The 21,583-nt window shown below is 41.6% G+C and overlaps 1 protein-coding gene across 6 annotated transcripts in view; it reads right to left on the reverse strand.

The window, feature by feature from the left end:
• Nucleotides 1-21,583, reverse strand: part of cerk (ceramide kinase) — a 126,297-nt gene that overhangs the window by 12,805 nt on the left and 91,909 nt on the right. For all 6 annotated transcript variants that reach the window (XM_061958946.2, XM_061958944.2, XM_061958945.2 and 3 more), the window contains 2 exons: nt 11,131-11,327; nt 7,961-8,163 (listed from right to left, as the gene is read on the reverse strand). In XM_061958946.2, coding sequence (XP_061814930.1) covers nt 7,961-8,163; nt 11,131-11,327 — 400 coding nt within the window. The remainder of the gene's footprint in view (nt 1-7,960; nt 8,164-11,130; nt 11,328-21,583) is intronic.

The following is a 21,583-nucleotide window of genomic DNA, read 5'->3' on the forward strand; positions in this document are numbered from 1 at the left end:
CCAGATCCCCTCAACGCCTTGACTGCGCCTAGAATTCTGTCCATACCTGTCACCATACCTGGTTGTCCAAATTAGGCATAATAATGTGTTAATTCCACGACTGTATATATCAGTATCAGTTGATATCGGTAATTAAAGATTTGGACAATATCGGAATATTGGATATCGGCAACAAGCCATTATCGGACATCCCTAATTATTATCATTATTATTACGACCCATCAGTGTTCCTGTTCTGTAACTCTGTAAACTGTTTGTTTGTCTAATCTTCAACGAGTTTGTGCTGAAAACATTTGGTTGTACTTGTGCAATGACAATAAAGACCATACCATAAATTTGGCGCGCTCCACGGTCCACAGTTATCATCCAATCAGAACCGTTCGAGTATCAAAACGTTTGTCTCAACCGGGATTCGTGAGCTCCCCAAAAACATTTTTTTTGAAATTCTCAGATTACCCAGAATTCCTGGTTTTCCGCTACATTTTTCCATTGAAAATGAATGGGCCGTTTTTCGGACTTGCACAATTTCCACATTTCTCAACCTGTCACAGTTAGGTCGCACATTACTGCGTGGATCGTTCTCCCAAGATGCAGAGGGAACTCCGGAGGCAAAGTGCGGGTAAGGAAATGACGTATTTTCCATAAATCATGCGGGATACAATTAAAACAAGCGTGCCTATAGCACGAGAAGCTAACGGAATAGCTAACAAGGAAAGCTAAGCATATGAACAAGAAAAACAAAAGGAATGAAGAATACTCAACGTGACGTGTTGCACGAAGCAAATAAGGAAGCCAGACTGAGTTTGGCGAACAACGGGAATAAGTAGCTCTCTGATTAGTGCCCGGCAGCAGGTGAGCGTCCCGGACACTAAACCTGGTAACCAAAACACACAAACTGAAGGGTGCTGAAAACAGAACTGATGGAGTCAAAACTAAACAAAACATGATCCGGGTGCAACCGATTCAAACCGTTCCACCATCCACACACGCCATGCACATTGGACAGTCAAACTAGCATTTTCCAAGTAAAAAAAAAAAATCCAGGAATTCCCAGAATTTACAATTTTCCAGGGTTTCCAAAGCCTTGTTTTCATCTTAGAAAGTTTGCACAGTCCACATTTTTCAACCGTTTTTGACCATTCCACCTTCAAAACATTCCTCTTAGTTGGGACAGGAAATGCTCCTATTTTTCTTTTCCCGTACAAATTCCTCGGTTTTCCCAAAGTTCCAGGAACTCGGAAATACCAATTCAACCTCATGGATTCTGATGCGTCATCTATGTTGCTGCTTCTTGATCTTAGCGCTGCTTTCGATACCGTCGATCATAACATTTTATTAGAGCGTATCAAAACACGTATTGGTATGTCAGACTTAGCTTTGTCGTGGTTTAACTCTTATCTTACTGACAGGATGCAATGCGTCTCCCATAATAATGTGACCTCGGACTATGTTAAGGTAACGTGCGGAGTTCCTCAGGGTTCGGTTCTTGGCCCTGCACTCTTTAGTATGTACATGCTGCCGCTAGGCGACATCATACGCAAATACGGTGTTAGCTTTCATTGTTATGCTGATGACACCCAACTCTACATGCCCCTAAAGCTGACCAACACGCCGGATTGTCGTCAGCTGGAGGCGTGTCTTAATGAAATTAAACAATGGATGTCCGCTAACTTCTTGCAACTCAACGCCAAGAAAACGGAAATGCTGATTATCGGTCCTGCTAAACACCGACATTTATTTAATAATACCACCTTAACATTTGACAACCAAACAATTACACAAGGCGAATCAGTAAAGAATCTGGGTATTATCTTCCACCCAACTCTCTCCTTTGAGTCACACATTAAGAGTGTTACTAAAACGGCCTTCTTTCATCTCCGTAATATCGCTAAAATCCGTTCTATTTTATCCACTAGCGACGCTGAGATCATTATTCATGCGTTCGTTACGTCTCGTCTCGACTACTGTAACGTATTATTTTCGGGTCTCCCTATGTCTAGCATTAAAAGATTACAGTTGGTACAAAATGCGGCTGCTAGACTTTTGACAAGAACAAGAAAGTTTGATCATATTACGCCTATACTGGCTCACCTGCACTGGCTTCCTGTGCACTTAAGATGTGACTTTAAGGTTTTACTACTTACGTATAAAATACTACACGGTCTAGCTCCGTCCTATCTTGTCGATTGCATTGTACCATATGTCCCGGCAAGAAATCTGCGTTCAAAGAACTCCGGCTTATTAGTGATTCCCAGAGCCCAAAAAAAGTCTGCGGGCTATAGAGCGTTTTCTATTGGGGCTCCAGTACTATGGAATGCCCTCCCGGTAACAATTAGAGATGCTACCTCAGTAGAAGCATTTAAGTCCCATCTTAAAACTCATTTGTATACTCTAGCCTTTAAATAGCCCCCCTGTTAGACCAGTTGATCTGCCGTTTCTTTTCTTTTCTCCTCTGCTCCCCTTTTCCTTGAGGGGGGGGGGGCACAGGTCCGGTGGCCATGGATGAAGTGCTGGCTGTCCAGAGTCGGGACCCGGGGTGGACCGCTCGCCTGTGCATCGGCTGGGAACATCTCTGCGCTGCTGACCCGTCTCCGCTCGGGATGGTGTCCTGCTGGCCCCACTATGGACTGGACTCTTACTATTATGTTGGATCCACTATGGACTGGACTCTCACAATATTATGTCAGACCCACTCGACATCCATTGCTTTCGGTCTCCCCTAGAGGGGGGGGGTTACCCACATATGCGGTCCTCTCCAAGGTTTCTCATAGTCATTCACATCGACGTCCCACTGGGGTGAGTTTTTCCTTGCCCGTATGTGGGCTTTGTACCGAGGATGTCGTTGTGGCTTGTGCAGCCCTTTGAGACACTTGTGATTTAGGGCTATATAAATAAACATTGATTGATTGATCTTTCAGTTGCCAAAGCACCCTTTATCCGTCTGTTTGGCCGCCATGAATTATGGTGGCAGCGCTAAAGTCAGCTAACCATTAGCGGCGAGGCGATAACATGACGGACTTGTCCCTTAATGAAAGGGGAGTATCCCTTTAACACGGGAGGGTCGTTAAATTAAAAACATAACAGCGTTAGGCTTCAATGGAAAAGGACAATAGCGTGTGGAGCAAATGAAGCGGTACACACACACACACACACACACACACACACACACACACACACACACACACACACACACACACACACACACACACACACACACACACACACACACACGGCCTTCATTGGGGAATTGCTCAAGGTTGTTGTTGTTAGAAGATCTTTGACTAGTGTTTTTGCAGTAGATCAGGGCAGTTCTGTCATTTAGAGGATCTTTGATGTGCATTTTTGAAGTAGATCCTTAATAGATTGCTCTTGTCATCTTGAGGATCTTTGACGAGTGTGTGAAGTAAGAAATAGCTCTGAGCTGATCTGTGACAAGCATTATTGCAGTTAATACTTAAAATCAGTGCAGCGCTTGTGTCATATACAGGATCTTTGATATGTATTTTTTAAGAAATAATTTTAAAAAACAGTAGGGCGCTCCAGTCATATTTAGGATCTTTGATGTGCATTTTTGAAGTAGATCCTTGAGTGCTCCAGTTATTTGGAGGATATGTGATATGTATTTTTGCAGTAAATTCTTAAAAACCGTAGAGTGCTTCAGTCATATTTAGGATCTTTGATGTGCAGTTTTGAAGTAGATCCTTTTATAGCGTGCTCCTGTTATTTGGAGGATATTTGATATGCATTTTTAAAGTAGACCCTGAAAGTGCTCATGTCATATAGAGGATCTTTGATGTGCATTTTTGCAGTAGATCCTTAAAAACAGTAGAGCGCTCCTGTCTTATTGAGGATCTTTGAGATGCATTTTTGCAATAGACACTTTAAAAAACAGTAGGGCGCTCCAGTCATATTTAGGATCTTTGATGTGCATTTTTGAAGTAGATCATTAATAGATTGCTCTTGTCATATTGAGGATCTTTGACGAGTGTGTGAAGTAAGAAATAGCTCTGAGCTGATCTGTGACAAGCATTATTGCAGTTAATACTTAAAATCAGTGCAGCGCTTGTGTCATATACAGGATCTTTGATATGTATTTTGTAATACATAATTTAAAAAAAACAGTAGGGCGCTCCAGTCATATTTAGGATCTTTGATGTGCATTTTTGAAGTAGATCCTTGAGTGCTCCAGTTATTTGGAGGATATGTGATATGTATTTTTGCAGTAAATTCTTAAAAACCGTAGAGTGCTTCAGTCATATTTAGGATCTTTGATGTGCAGTTTTGAAGTAGATCCTTTTATAGCGTGCTCCTGTTATTTGGAGGATATTTGATATGCATTTTTAAAGTAGACCCTGAAAGTGCTCATGTCATATAGAGGATCTTTGATGTGCATTTTTGCAGTAGATCCTTAAAAACAGTAGAGCGCTCCTGTCTTATTGAGGATCTTTGAGATGCATTTTTGCAATAGACACTTAAAAAAACAGTAGGGCGCTCCAGTCATATTTAGGATCTTTGATGTGCATTTTTGAAGTAGATCATTAATAGATTGCTCTTGTCATATTGAGGATCTTTGACGAGTGTGTGAAGTAAGAAATAGCTCTGAGCTGATCTGTGACAAGCATTATTGCAGTTAATACTTAAAATCAGTGCAGCGCTTGTGTCATATACAGGATCTTTGATATGTATTTTTTAAGAAATAATTTTAAAAAACAGTAGGGCGCTCCAGTCATATTTAGGATCTTTGATGTGCATTTTTGAAGTAGATCCTTGAGTGCTCCAGTTATTTGGAGGATATGTGATATGTATTTTTGCAGTAAATTCTTAAAAACCGTAGAGTGCTTCAGTCATATTTAGGATCTTTGATGTGCAGTTTTGAAGTAGATCCTTTTATAGCGTGCTCATGTTATTTGGAGGATATTTGATATGCATTTTTAAAGTAGACCCTGAAAGTGCTCATGTCATATAGAGGATCTTTGATGTGCATTTTTGCAGTAGATCCTTAAAAACAGTAGAGCGCTCCTGTCTTATTGAGGATCTTTGAGATGCATTTTTGCAATAGACACTTTAAAAAACAGTAGGGCGCTCCAGTCATATTTAGGATCTTTGATGTGCATTTTTGAAGTAGATCATTAGTAGATTGCTCTTGTCATATTGAGGATCTTTGACGAGTGTGTGAAGTAAGAAATAGCTCTGAGCTGATCTGTGACAAGCATTATTGCAGTTAATACTTAAAATCAGTGCAGCGCTTGTGTCATATACAGGATCTTTGATATGTATTTTTTAAGAAATAATTTAAAAAAACAGTAGGGCGCTCCAGTCATATTTAGGATCTTTGATGTGCCTTTTTGCAGTAGATCCTTAAAAACAGTAGAGCGCCCCAGTCATATTTAGGATCTTTGATGTGCCTTTTTGACATGGATCCTTTATTAGAGTGCTCCTGTTATTTGGAGGATCTTTGATATGTATTTTTGCAGTAGATTCTTTAAAGCAGTGGTGTGCTATTTAGGATCTTTGATGTGCATTTTTGAAGTAGATCCTTTTATAGAGTGCCCCTGTTATTTGGAGGATCTTTGATATGCATTTTGATCCTTAAAAAGAGCACAGCGCTCCTGTCTTATTGAGGATCTTTGTTATGCATTTTTGAAGTAGGCCCTTGATAGGGTGCTACTGTCGTATAGATGATCTTTGACTAGTGTTTTGCAGTAGATCTTAAAAATAGCAGGACAGTTCGGTCATAAAGCGGATTTTTGATGTGCATTTTTGCAGTAGATCCTTAAAACAGTGGAAAGCTCCTGTTGTATTGAGGATCTTTGATATGCATTTTTGAAGTAGGTTGTTAATAGAGTACTCCTGTCATATAAAGGATCTTTGACTAATGTGTGCAGTAGGCCCTGAAAAAATAGCACCGAGCTGATCTGTGACAAGCATTTTCGCTGTTGATCCTTAAAAACAGCGCAGGGCTTCCGTCATTTGGAGGATCTTTGATGTGCATTGTTTCAAAAAGTAGATCCTTAATAGACTGTTTTTGTCTTATAGAGGATCATTTGATGTGCAATTTCTTTGCAGTAGATCCTTAAAAACAGAGAGCGCTGCTGTCATATTTAGGATCTCTGATATGCATTTTGGAAGCAGATCCTTAAAAGAGTGCTCCTGTTATTTTGAGGAACTTTGACTTGTGTTTTCACAGAAAATCTTTTAAAAATAGCAGGGCAGTTCTGTCTTTTTGAGGATCTTTGATGTGCATATTTGAAGTAGATCCTTAATAGGGTATTCCTGTCATATAAATGATCCTTGAATAGTGTGTGCAGTAGGCCCTGAAGAAATAGACCCGAGCTGATCTGTGACAAGCATTTTTGCCGTCGATCCTTAAAAACAGCGCAGCGCTTATATCAAATAGATGATCTTTGATATGCATTTTTGAAGTAGATCCTTAAAAGAGTGCTCCTGTTATTTAGTGGATCTTTGACTTGTGTTTTCACAGTAAATCTTTTAAAAAATCAGGGCAGTTCTGTCTTTTTGAGGATCTTTGATGTGCATATTTGAAGTTGATCCTTAATAGAGTACTCCTGTCATATAAAGGATCTTTGACTAGTGTGTGTGCAGTAGGCCCCGAAAAAATAGCACCGAGCTGATCTGTGACAAGCATGTTCGCCGTTGAGCCGTTGATGTGGAACTTTTCGCAGTAGATCCTTAAAAACAGTGAGCGCTCCTGTCAAATTGAGGATATCTGATATGCATTTTTTGAAGCAGATTATTTCGAGTACTCCTGTTATTTTGAGGATCTTTGACTCGTGTTTTCAGAGTAAATCTTTACAAATAGCAGGTCTATTCTGTCTTTTTGAGGATCTTTGATGTGCATATTTGATCTGTATATTTGAAGTAGATCCTTGATAGCGTATAAAGGATCTTTGACTAGTGTGTGCAGTAGGCCCCGAAGAAATGGCACCGAGCTGATCTGTGACGAGCATGTTCGCCGTCGATCCTTAAAAACAGCGCAGCCGCTTACATCAAATAGATGATCTTTGATATGCATTTTTGAAGTAGATCCTTAAAAGAGTGCTCCTGTTATTTAGTGGATCTTTGACTTGTGTTTTCACAGTAAATCTTTTAAAAAATCAGGGCAGTTCTGTCTTTTTGAGGATTTTTGATGTGCATATTTGAAGTTGATCCTTAACAGAGTACTCCTGTCATATAAAGGATCTTTGACTAGTGCGTGTGCAGTAGGTCCCGAAGAAATAGCCCCGAGCTGATCTGTGACAAGCATTTTTGCCGTCGATCCTTAAAAACAGCTTAGCGCTTATATCAAATAGATGATCTTTGATATGCATTTTTGAAGTAGATCCTTAAAAGAGTGCTCCTGTTATTTAGTGGATCTTTGACTTGTGTTTTCACAGTAAATCTTTTAAAAAAGCAGGGCAGTTCTGTCTTTTTGAGGATCTTTGATGTGCATATTTGAAGTTGATCCTTAATAGAGTACTCCTGTCATATAAAGGATCTTTGACTAGTGCGTGTGCAGTAGGCCCCGAAGAAATAGACCCGAGCTGATCTGTGACAAGCATGTTCGCCGTTGATGTGGAAGTTTTCGCAGTAGATCCTTAAAAACAGTGAGCGCTCCTGTCATATTGAGGATATCTGATATGCATTTTTTGAAGCAGATTATTTCGAGTACTCCTGTTATTTTGAGGATCTTTGACTCGTGTTTTCAGAGTAAATCTTTACAAATAGCAGGTCTATTCTGTCTTTTTGAGGATCTTTGATGTGCATATTTGATCTGTATATTTGAAGTAGATCCTTGATAGCGTATAAAGGATCTTTGACTAGTGTGTGCAGTAGGCCCTGAAGAAATGGCACCGAGCTGATCTGTGACAAGCAGATCAGCAAACAGCGCCGTGCTCCTGTCACACACGACAGTTTACTGCTTTCTTTGCGGCAGCACATTTGTAAAGTCCCAGCTTTGTACCTGGCTTGTATGTCAACGTGGGGAAGAATCTCCCCGTCACAGGTCCAGTGGCTGCAGGCACAGTCGTGGCAGTGGCACCTGGTGGCTTCGGAGCAAATGGGACTCGAGTCCGGTTTCATGTCCTCCAGTGACACCGTCTCCTGGTGGCTCGGCTGGAAGCGGAACTTGCGCACGCGGTGGACCTCCACGAAGGAGTGGTCAAACTGTGACAAGTTAGAAGTTTTTATGTTAAACAGCCATCCTGTTAGAAGCAAGTTTAGCAATTAGCACCTTCTCATTTTTGCGTTAAAAGCTTTTGAAGTTATTTCGACGCAGCAGATTGTTTTTAAAGGAAAGTCTTTGCATCTTTCTTCACAGTCACAAAAAAAAGCAGCATTGGAGTGGAGGTGCATTAAAGCAAATCAGCATCTGAGGAGTGAGGAGAAGGAAAAATAACACATTATTTTGTCAGACTCGCTTTTCATCTCCCTCCAAAGTGGCCAAAAGGTTCACTTGTGTCCCGCAAACAATTTTCTCCCACTTAACGGGGTGCCACTTCCTCTCTGTTCTTCTTTCCTGTTCCTGCCGCTCTCTGTCTCCAAAGAGAAAAAAAAAAGAAAAAGAAGAAGCAGAGTGACAGCCATTTATTTGAGCATCGGACTCAATTTATGACTGCGGCCCGCTTTGCATTCACGCTGGACCGTGCGCCTTAAAGGCTTTGTGACAAGGCCATGAATACGCTTAGTGGCTCCTCACTCCTTGTTTCTCTGCGCTTGGATGGACACTGATACTGATATTAAATGAATTCTGCAAAGTGTCACTCACCAGACTCATGCTGCGACACGAGATGCTTCAGCCTTCTGACATGTTAATGTGTGTGACCAAATTCTCACTGGGAGGGACTGATTTATTTGTCTGTTTATTGATGACTGGTTTTATCGTTTATAAAATATATAGCTGAATATAAAATAATTTATTTTAAAATGTATTTATAAGATACAGTTTAATATATTATAATTTATTTATAATTTATAAAATACGGTTTAATATAATATAATTTATTTATAATTTATATAATACAGTTTATTATAAATAGTATTTTTAATATATTAATCATTTATCAAATACATCCATCCATCCATCCATCCATCTTCTTCCGCTTATCCGAGGTCGGGTCGCGGGGGCAGCAGCCTAAGCAGGGAAGCCCAGACTTCCCTCTCCCCAGCCACTTCGTCCATCTCTTCCCGGGGGATCCCGAGGCATTCCCAGGCCAGCCGGGAGACATAGTCTTCCCAACGTGTCCTGGGTCTTCCTCGTGGCCTCCTACCGGTCGGACATGCCCTAAACACCTCCTTAGGGAGGCGCTCGGGTGGCATCCTGACCAGATGCCCGAACCACCTCATCTGGCTCCTCTCCATGTGGAGGAGCAGCGGCTTTACTTTGAGCTCCCCCCGGATGACAGAGCTTCTCACCCTATCTCTAAGGGAGAGCCCCGCCACCCGGCGGAGGAAACTCATTTCGGCCGCTTGTACCCGTGATCTTGTCCTTTCGGTCATAACCCAAAGCTCATGACCATAGGTGAGGATGGGAACGTAGATCGACCGGTAAATTGAGAGCTTTGCCTTCCGGCTCAGCTCCTTCTTCACCACAACGGATCGATACAGCGTCCGCATTACTGAAGACGCCGCACCGATCCGCCTGTCGATCTCACGATCCACTCTTCCCTCACTTGTGAACAAGACTCCGAGGTACTTGAACTCCTCCACTTGGGGCAAGATCTCCTCCCCAACCCGGAGATGGCACTCCACCCTTTTCCGGGCGAGAACCATGGACTCGGACTTGTGGACCGACACCAGCTGGACTGCTGCTGAGTGGTCCAAAGTCATGTTTTCTGACGAAAGCAAATTTTGCATTTCCTTTGGAAATCGAGGTCCCAGAGTCTGGAGGAAGACAGGAGAGGCACAGGATCCACGTTGCCTGAAGTCTAGTGTAAAGTTTCCACCATCAGTGATGGTTTGGGGTGCCATGTCATCTGCTGGTGTCGGTCCACTCTGTTTCCTGAGATCCAGGGTCAACGCAGCCGTCTACCAGCAAGTTTTAGAGCACTTCATGCTTCCTGCTGCTGACCAGCTCTATGGAGATGGAGATTTCAAGTTCCAACAGGACTTGGCGCCTGCACACAGCGCAAAATCTACCCGTGCCTGGTTTACGGACCATGGTATTTCTGTTCTAAATTGGCCCGCCAACTCCCCTGACCTTAGCCCCATAGAAAATCTGTGGGGTATTGTGAAAAGGAAGATGCAGAATGCCAGACCCAAAAACGCAGAAGAGTTGAAGGCCACTATCAGAGCAACCTGGGCTCTCATAACACCTGAGCAGTGCCAGAAACTCATCGAGTCCATGCCACGCCGCATTAACGCAGTAATTGAGGCAAAAGGAGCTCCAACCAAGTATTGAGTATTGTACATGCTCATATTTTTCATTTTCATACTTTTCAGTTGGCCAACATTTCTAAAAATCCCTTTTTTGTATTAGCCTTAAGTAATATTCTAATTTTGTGACACACGGAATTTTGGATTTTCATTTGTTGCCACTTCAAATCATCAAAATTAAATGAAATAAACATTTGAATGCATCAGTCTGTGTGCAATGAATAAATATAATGTACAAGTTACACCTTTTGAATGCAATTACTGAAATAAATCACGTTTTTCAAAATATTCTAATTTACTGGCTTTTACCTGTACTTTTAGGATAAGATGACAGGATATTTTCTACTTATTTGGAGGGTATTGATGACAGAGTATTTGTATTCTGAAAGGAATGAATAAGAAAAGGGGCTCCTGCAGAAATTGAAAGTTGAAAGCACGTTTGACCCAAGCTGCACTTCCTGAAGTAATAACGCATTAGCAGTGTTCCGAAGCTGATAGTTCCTGAGAGGGCTTTAGTCTGTGTCTTATGTTCAGCATATCACTGATGCAGCGATTAGCGCCGCCTCCACGGGCCGGGCTGAAGGTTATTTACCATACGAAGGGTGGAGGCATTCCAAACGTAAGTGAACCGTTGTTGTGGAATTGAGGCGAGTCAGCAAAACCAGGCGCCAGCAAAGCGAGTGGGCGAGTCCGTCGTCGGAATTGAACTGTGCGGCGAAGTGATTGGCGGGGGGAGGGGGGGGGGGGGGGGCAACCCACCTGGTCTTCCTTGTTGGTGTGTCGGAGGAGGTGTTTGAAGAAGTCCAAACGGGAGCACTCCCGCACCAGGATGAGGTCGGCTGTGCCGTCTGCCAGGTGGGCGGAGGGCGAAAGGCCCTTCCAACTCTGTGGGGACGCGCAGCTCATAGTGGCCACGTTGATGGCGATGAACTTCCCGCAGATTTCAGTCCAGTTGTCTGTGGGGGGGGAAAAAATGCAGTTTTGGTATTGTGATACTACACGCAGGGCCGGCCCGTGGCATAGGCCGTATAGGCAAATGCTAAGGGCGCCGTCCATCAGGGGGCGCCACGCCAGTGCCACAAATGTTGGAGAAAAAAAAAAAAAAAAAAAAAAAAAAGTTGGTACTATGATTTCTAAATACAAAAAAATAATCCCACGTTAATTAAAATGCAAAGTAAAGCCTATTTATTAGAAATATTATTTGTTACAACATTACGCCCCCCCCCCCTCCCCCCGCACGGTGCGCCCCCTCCCTTCCGGTATCATGACTCTTTTTGGACGTCACCACATCAAAAAATCAACACAAGATGTCAAAACGGCCAAAACTGTCAGGTGCCCAGGGAAGAAAAAAGAGAAAAGAAGAGGAGGAGAATCGAGAAAAGACAGAGGTAGCAGGTAGGTAACGTTAGCCTACATGAAATTATTTGTCTGTTACAGAATGTGATAGTAGCTGGCTTTTTAGCATTAAGCTAATGTTACATGATTCGGCAATTGCTAATCAATAAATAGCTAGTTCTGTTTTAACGTCGGGTTAATATTGTGGAGGGGGCTAAATTGTTATGGAAAATAATAATGTAACGTTAGGTAATTACAGTACTCCCACCTACATTCATCTGGGACATTTGTATTAGATATTTTAAGCCGGTGTTTTTTGTTTACATTGTTATTGCCTTCTGGTTAGCTAATGTTTGCCCTGCAGGTAATAGTCACTTTTCCACCCCTTTATATATTAGGTATAGTTGTATGTAAAAAAAAAAAGGTCAAAGACAAAGCTTTTCAGTTTCTTGTGAGTATATACACTTCACTGCCGATGTGGGGGGGCGCCACCTAAAATCTTGCCTAGGACGCCAGATTGGCTACACGCATCCAGTTGGGGTCACATTACATGGTATACGGCAGGGGTCGGCAACCCGCGGCTCTAGAGCTGCATGCGGCTCTTTAGCGACGCCCTAGTGGCTCTCTGAAGCTTTTTCAAAAATGTATGAAAAATGGAAAAAGATGAGGGGAAAAAAATTAATTTTGTTTTAATATGGTTTCTGTAGGAGGACAGACATGACACAAACCTCCCAAATTGTTATAAAGCACACTGTTTATATTAAACATGCTTCACTGATTCGAGTGTTTGGCGAGCGCCGTTTTGTCCTACTAATTTTGGCAGTCCTTGAACTCACCGTACTTTGTTTACATGTATAACTTTCTCCGACGTGTTTTATGCCACTTCTTTTTCTGTCTCATTTTGTCCACCAAACTTTTAACGTTGTGTATGAATGCACAAAGGTGAGTTTTGCTGATGTTATTGACTTGTGTGGAGTGCTAATCAGACATATTTGATCACTGCATGACTGCGAGCTAATCGATGCTAACATGCTATTTAGGCTAGCTATATGTACATATTGCATCATTATGCCTCATTAGTAGGTATGTTTGAGGTCATTTAGTTTCCTTTAAGTCATCTTAATTCAATTTATATCTCATGACACACTATCTGTATGTAATATGGCTTTTAGTTTTTTGCGGCTCCAGACAGATTTGTTTTTGTATTTTTGGTCCAATATGGCTCTTTCAACATTTTGGGTTGCCGACCCCTGGAATATGGGTATTTGAACAATACTGTTTCATAGGGTGGCACAAAAAATGGATTCACATCCGAATTGCGATTTTTGTTCATAAATTCATAATTTTCAAAACATTCTAAAGAAAAAAAAAAAAAAGTGTGTGTGTGTGTATATATATTTACATATGTATACATATATATCTGTGTGTGTGTATACATATATATGTATTAGAGATGTCCGATAATATCGGCCTGCGTTAAATGCTTTAAAATGTAATATCGGACATTATCGGTATCGTTTTTTTTCATTATCGGTATGTTTTAAAAAAAAATTATTAAATCAACATAAAAAACACAAGATACTCTTACAATTAGTGCACCAACCCAAAAAACCTCCCTCCCCCATTTACACTCATTCACACAAAAGGGTTGTTTCTTTCTGTTATTAATATTCTGGTTCCTACATTATATATCAATATATATCAATACAGTCTGCAAGGGATACAGTCCGTAAGCACACATGATTGGTCCACCAATAGTACTAAACTTTAACAGTTAATTTTACTAATTGTCATTAATTACTAGTTTCTATGTAACTGTTTTTATATTGTTTTACTTTCTTTTTTATTCAAGAAAATGTTTTTAATTTATTTATCTTATTTTATTTTATGATTATTTTTTTTTAGAGTACCTTATCTTCACCATACCTGGTTGTCCAAATTAGGCATAATAATGTGTTAATTCCACGACTGTATATATCGGTTGATTTCGGTATCGGTAATTAAAGAGTTGGACAATATCGGAATATCGGATATCGGCAAAAAGCCATTATCGGACATCCCTAATATACATATATACAGGTAAAAGCCAGTAAATTAGAATATTTTGAAAAACTTGATTTATTTCAGTAATTGCATTCAAAAGGTGTAACTTGTACATTATATTTATTCATTGCACACAGACTGATGCATTCAAATGTTTATTTCATTTAATTTTGATGATTTGAAGTGGCAACAAATGAAAATCCAAAATTCCGTGTGTCACAAAATTAGAATATTACTTAAGGCTAATACAAAAAAGGGATTTTTAAAAATGTTGGCCAACTGAAAAGTATGAAAATGAAAAATATGAGCATGTACAATACTCAATACTTGGTTGGAGCTCCTTTTGCCTCAATTACTGCGTTAATGCGGCGTGGCATGGAGTCGATGAGTTTCTGGCACTGCTCAGGTGTTATGAGAGCCCAGGTTGCTCTGATAGTGGCCTTCAACTCTTCTGCGTTTTTGGGTCTGGCATTCTGCATCTTCCTTTTCACAATACCCCACAGATTTTCTATGGGGCTAAGGTCAAGGGAGTTGGCGGGCCAATTTAGAACAGAAATACCATGGTCCGTAAACCAGGCACGGGTAGATTTTGCGCTGTGTGCAGGCGCCAAGTCCTGTTGGAACTTGAAATCTCCATCTCCATAGAGCAGGTCAGCAGCAGGAAGCATGAAGTGCTCTAAAACTTGCTGGTAGACGGCTGCGTTGACCCTGGATCTCAGGAAACAGAGTGGACCGACACCAGCAGATGACATGGCACCCCAAACCATCACTGATGGTGGAAACTTTACACTAGACTTCAGGCAACGTGGATCCTGTGCCTCTCCTGTCTTCCTCCAGACTCTGGGACCTCGATTTCCAAAGGAAATGCAAAATTTGCATGGTTGGGTGATGGTTTGGGGTGCCATGTCATCTGCTGGTGTCGGTCCACTCTGTTTCCTGAGATCCAGGGTCAACGCAGCCGTCTACCAGCAAGTTTTAGAGCACTTCATGCTTCCTGCTGCTGACCTGCTCTATGGAGATGGAGATTTCAAGTTCCAACAGGACTTGGCGCCTGCACACAGCGCAAAATCTACCCGTGCCTGGTTTACGGACCATGGTATTTCTGTTCTAAATTGGCCCGCCAACTCCCCTGACCTTAGCCCCATAGAAAATCTGTGGGGTATTGTGAAAAGGAAGATGCAGAATGCCAGACCCAAAAACGCAGAAGAGTTGAAGGCCACTATCAGAGCAACCTGGGCTCTCATAACACCTGAGCAGTGCCAGAAACTCATCGACTCCATGCCACGCCGCATTAACGCAGTAATTGAGGCAAAAGGAGCTCCAACCAAGTATTGAGTATTGTACATGCTCATATTTTTCATTTTCATACTTTTCAGTTGGCCAACATTTCTAAAAATCCCTTTTTTGTATTAGCCTTAAGTAATATTCTAATTTTGTGACACACGGAATTTTGGATTTTCATTTGTTGCCACTTCAAATCATCAAAATTAAATGAAATAAACATTTGAATGCATCAGTCTGTGTGCAATGAATAAATATAATGTACAAGTTACACCTTTTGAATGCAATTACTGAAATAAATCAAGTTTTTCAAAATATTCTAATTTACTGGCTTTTACCTGTGTATATATATATATATTGTAATAGAATGCACACACATAGTGTGTGGTTCCATTGTACATCATCATGTCCGAAAAGGAGTAGGAAGAAGCAGAGCAGATTGGTTGCGTTACAAATCCAGCTTGTACTGGCAAGACTAGGAACACATTTGCATATTGACAGCAAGTGTTTATTCCCAGGCGGTTGTCAAAGGTCCACAAAAGACAAACGTCCGCCAGATGGAAGAGCGATTAGCTAAACCTTACGTGCTAAAACACACACGAGCCCGCCAGGTCTCCGATGACTTGGCGTTCTACTTCACAAACCCCCTCTCGGCTCCTCTGAGATTCCTCGTTATTATTTCCTTGTCAGCGGCAAAAAAACAGCGATCGCGAACGAGCGCCTCGCGGCTTTACGAGCCCCGCGGAGGGAGCCCCGTGCGCCTCGTCATTGGGCGAGGTGATAACGCAGACCGACGACAGCCGGCCCACCATCCCGACGCTTCTCATTAAAGCCTAAAAAGAGACATGAGGTGAATCATTTTGGAGAGGAGGCTGTGCAAACGACTATTTGCTTCGTGTTGTTGTGCCTCGACGATTTACTCGTCGACACAAAGCAAAGCGGCGTGCTGCAAAACCTCCTGCGTACAAAGCAACATCTCCGACAATCCAGATGTGCACATGCACTACTGTACTGTAGCGCCTCGTGAATTTAGCATCGGCACTAATTGGGAGGAAAGTGAACGCACACGTGCACAAACATGAGTCGCTCTTTCACCCGCCTCCAGAGTTTTATGCCGCTTGAAGATAGCGAATAACGTTTGTTTGCGCCGTCTGGTCGCGGGAACCCAGTCAGGCTCATCTAAAATGTTTTTGGGCTGCTGGAAATGTACCAAACAACCAATCAAGGGAGCTGCAGTACAGCGGGCCTCCGTTTTTATTCCAAAATTCAATTTTTTTTTACATGCAGAGGTACTTGTTTGTTTCTCACCTTCTTTATGTGTCTTAATGACATTAAACAATGGATGTCCGCTAACTTCTTGCAACTCAACGCCAAGAAAACGGAAATGCTGATTATCGGTCCTGCTAAACACCGACATTTATTTAATAATACCACCTTAACATTTGACAACCAAACAATTACACAAGGCGAATCAGTAAAGAATCTGGGTATTATCTTCCACCCAACTCTCTCCTTTGAATCACACATTAAGAGTGTTACTAAAACGGCCTTCTTTCATCTCCGTAATATCGCTAAAATTCGTTCTATTTTATCCACTAGCGACGCTGAGATCATTATTCATGCGTTCGTTACGTCTCGTCTCGACTACTGTAACGTATTATTTTCGGGTCTCCCTATGTCTAGCATTAAAAAATTACAGTTGGTACAAAATGCGGCTGCTAGACTTTTGACAAGAACAAGAAAGTTTGATCATATTACGCCTATACTGGCTCACCTGCACTGGCTTCCTGTGCACTTAAGATGTGACTTTAAGGTTTTACTACTTACGTATAAAATACTACACGGTCTAGCTCCGTCCTATCTTGTCGATTGCATTGTACCATATGTCCCGGCAAGAAATCTGCGTTCAAAGAACTCCGGCTTATTAATGATTCCCAGAGCCCAAAAAAAGTCTGCGGGCTATAGAGCGTTTTCTATTGGGGCTCCAGTACTATGGAATGCCCTCCCGGTAACAATTAGAGATGCTACCTCAGTAGAAACTTTTAAGTCCCATCTTAAAACTCATTTGTATACTCTAGCCTTTAAATAGCCCCCCTGTTAGACCAGTTGATCTGCCGTTTCTTTTCTTTTCTCCTCTGCTCCCCTTTTCCTTGAGGGGGTGGGGCACAGGTCCGGTGGCCATGGATGAAGTGCTGGCTGTCCAGAGTCGGGACCCGGGGTGGACCGCTCGCCTGTGCATCGGCTGGGAACATCTCTGCGCTGCTGACCCGTCTCCGCTCGGGATGGTGTCCTGCTGGCCCCACTATGGACTGGACTCTTACTATTATGTTGGATCCACTATGGACTGGACTCTCACAATATTATGTCAGACCCACTCGACATCCATTGCTTTCGGTCTCCCCTAGAGGGGGGGGGGGTTACCCACATATGCGGTCCTCTCCAAGGTTTCTCATAGTCATTCACATCGACGTCCCACTGGGGTGAGTTTTTCCTTGCCCGTATGTGGGCTTTGTACCGAGGATGTCGTTGTGGCTTGTGCAGCCCTTTGAGACACTTGTGATTTAGGGCTATATAAATAAACATTGATTGATTGATTGATTTATCAAAGTGTAAGCACTCTTGTTATGGCCAAGAACAGCTGTGTTCTCACACTACTTTGTTTCTTTACATCTACCTTTTGACATTTGGAACGATAACATACCAGTTCTAAATAAAACAAATCTTGATTTGTTTTATAATTATAAAAAATACATATATTTAAATTTAAACAATTACAGATTATAATAACTGTGCTGTCCAGTTGTTAGGTATTGTTTTCTTACACTTCTGAGTATCATTTGCAAGTATTATATCGTAGACTTGCAATTCCAAGAAGTTAGTGTACAGTAGAAATAGTGTGTCGCCTCGTCAGGGAGTAGCCTTTGCCATTAAGCTGAATATACTCTTTTGTTTGTAATTATTGACATCATCACTCACCAGCTGTTTGATACGTGCATCTCAGTTGTAGTTGTCATTCAATTTAGAGGTGTTGAAATCGCCATGTAAAATCGCTAATGCTAATCAGTAGCATGTCAATAGCAAATCCAATGTACCGGTACTGTATTTTCCGGACAACAAGACGCACTTAAAATCCTTTTTTCCCCCTCAAAACTCAACAGTGCGCCTTATAACCCGGTGAGCCTAATCTACCGAATAATTCTGGTTTCGACCAAAGAACCACCATTACATGTTATATAGACCACAAGGAAGTGTTTTACATTTGGAAAAAAATAATAATAATATGACTCCTTTTAATACGCCTTATAATCTGGTGCACCCTTAGGTCCGGAAAATACGGAAAATTTGAAATCAAGCTCGCACATTTTGAAAAATAGAGCCTTACTGTTTTCTATCAAGCATACTTGATTTGTTGGCTTGTACAATTGTAACATTACCTCGAAGCATTCTGGCTGAGTTCGTTCAGAGTGCTGCTTGAGTGCTTGTTTGCCCGCCAAGTGTTTGAGCTGACCGAATACAGAACTTTTAAAGTTACAACTTCATTGAAAACTGTTTGAAAATGTCAAATATATATGATCAATGTGCTTCAACATCTTTTTGCACAGAATGTAAATATATTCATCAGCTGCCATCTATACAAGTTATATAACTTCCCGCTGCAAAAGATTCTGGGTATTTGTTCTGTTGTGTTCATGTTGTGTTACCGTGCGGATGTTCTCCCAAAATGTGTTTGTCATTCCTGTTTGGTGTGGATTCACAGTGTGGCGCATATTTCTAACAGTGTTAAAGTTGTTTATACGGCCACCCTCAGTGTAACCTGTATCGCTGTCGATCAAGTGTGTGCGTACAGACGCCGCACATATCTTGTGACTGGGCCGGCACGTTGTTAGAATGGATAAAAAGCGGACGTGACGACAGCTCATAGAGGACGTTAAAGGCAGTGCCTTTAAGGCACTCCCCCAAGGCTGTGGTCCGGGAGGACTACGAGATATAATGACTAATGAACACCTTCGTTCGATAATGAAAGGTTGCCTCAGCTCAAAGCCTGAGCCCCGACATTAATGAACGAGCATCCAAGAAAAGATGGCAGGTATCTGGCTTGGGCACATCAGATTAGATCAGTGTGTTGCAAACTGAGCAGTTTAAAGTCCTGAATGCTTGTTTTATTCATTGTTACCGTATTCTATTTTCAAATTTATTAGCCTGTGGAAAAAGTTAATGTTCCATCTCAGAAGGCTGCAAATAGAAAAGAGGCATTACATTTTTATTTTAATTGTATTTGATATGCCATTGATATTTTTTAATTATTATTATTATTATTTGAAACTCGATTTTGCATGTCACTATAAAGTTATATAAGCCTTGCTTGTTCAATATTCAATGCAAAACTTGTTTGGGTCCCTATTAAAAGGTTAATTTGTTCAACCTTGGCCCGCGGCTTTGTTCAGTTTCAAATTTTGGCCCACTCTGTATTTGAGATTGACACCCCTGATCTACATAAAACAAACTATTTCTATGAATAATCTTTCAATATGGTGGTAGCGTCAGATTATCATGTATAGACAAATGTTTGTGTTTCTATTTATTAGTATCAACTTATCAGCCTTTTCTCGTTACGTTAAGCCTTTTTGCTCCGTTTTCCCATTTTGTTTGATTTAATTTCTACATTACTTCTTTCACTTCCTGGTGAAAGGAGTAAAGCAGTGGTGTTCAAAGTCTTGCAAAATATAGAAGCGAGGAAGGTGAGGTTGCACACTTCTGAAGGTTTTTTTGCACACTCTCTGGGCTTGTGGTGGCGGATCTCTGCTCTCATCCGCGCGCCTGTTTGATGACCGAATAAATGCATGACCCAAGATGCACCTCTCTGTCACTGTTATGTACCTCTACTCGCTAAATATAGTGACAAAATTGCACAAATGCATCACAGATCATTCCTGCTACCTCTTATTCTCTGGCCAAGCAGGCTCGCTGCATAATGCATTTTTTTTGTTTTATGAACGGGAAATACTGGCTAAGTATTTTAAGAGGCAAGTCGTTCTTCTTCGGCACTGACTCTGTGCTCACTAAAAAAGAATTGTGCAGTATTGTGTACTGACAATACTGGGGGAAAAAAAGCAAGTATTGATGTTTTGCATGTTCAACTTGGTATTGAATATCAACACTGTTGGAAATTTACATTCAAAAGTAATTTTATTATACTATCTAAAACAGGTAAAAGCCAGTAAATTAGAATATTTTGAAAAACTTGATTTATTTCAGTAATTGCATTCAAAAGGTGTAACTTGTACATTATATTTATTCATTGCACACAGACTGATGCATTCAAATGTTTATTTCATTTAATTTTGATGATTTGAAGTGGCAACAAATGAAAATCCAAAATTCCGTGTGTCACAAAATTAGAATATTACTTAAGGCTAATACAAAAAAGGGATTTTTACAAATGTTGGCCAACTGAAAAGTATGAAAATGAAAAATATGAGCATGTACAATACTCAATACTTGGTTGGAGCTCCTTTTGCCTCAATTACTGCGTTAATGCGGCGTGGCATGGAGTCGATGAGTTTCTGGCACTGCTCAGGTGTTATGAGAGCCCAGGTTGCTCTGATAGTGGCCTTCAACTCTTCTGCGTTTTTGGGTCTGGCATTCTACATCTTCCTTTTCACAATACCCCACAGATTTTCTATGGGGCTAAGGTCAGGGGAGTTGGCGGGCCAATTTAGAACAGAAATACCATGGTCCGTAAACCAGGCACGGGTAGATTTTGCGCTGTGTGCAGGCGCCAAGTCCTGTTGGAACTTGAAATCTCCATCTCCATAGAGCAGGTCAGCAGCAGGAAGCATGAAGTGCTCTAAAACTTGCTGGTTGACGGCTGCGTTGACCCTGGATCTCAGGAAACAGAGTGGACCGACACCAGCAGATGACATGGCACCCCAAACCATCACCCAACCATGCAAATTTTGCATTTCCTTTGGAAATCGAGGTCCCAGAGTCTGGAGGAAGACAGGAGAGGCACAGGATCCACGTTGCCTGAAGTCTAGTGTAAAGTTTCCACCATCAGTGATGGTTTGGGGTGCCATGTCATCTGCTGGTGTCGGTCCACTCTGTTTCCTGAGATCCAGGGTCAACGCAGCCGTCTACCAGCAAGTTTTAGAGCACTTCATGCTTCCTGCTGCTGACCTGCTCTATGGAGATGGAGATTTCAAGTTCCAACAGGACTTGGCGCCTGCACACAGCGCAAAATCTACCCGTGCCTGGTTTACGGACCATGGTATTTCTGTTCTAAATTGGCCCGCCAACTCCCCTGACCTTAGCCCCATAGAAAATCTGTGGGGTATTGTGAAAAGGAAGATGCAGAATGCCAGACCCAAAAACGCAGAAGAGTTGAAGGCCACTATCAGAGCAACCTGGGCTCTCATAACACCTGAGCAGTGCCAGAAACTCATCGACTCCATGCCACGCCGCATTAACGCAGTAATTGAGGCAAAAGGAGCTCCAACCAAGTATTGAGTATTGTACATGCTCATATTTTTCATTTTCATACTTTTCAGTTGAC

Source organism: Nerophis lumbriciformis, linkage group LG05 (assembly GCF_033978685.3).
Source record: "Nerophis lumbriciformis linkage group LG05, RoL_Nlum_v2.1, whole genome shotgun sequence".
In the NCBI taxonomy this organism is placed as follows: domain Eukaryota; kingdom Metazoa; phylum Chordata; class Actinopteri; order Syngnathiformes; family Syngnathidae; genus Nerophis; species Nerophis lumbriciformis.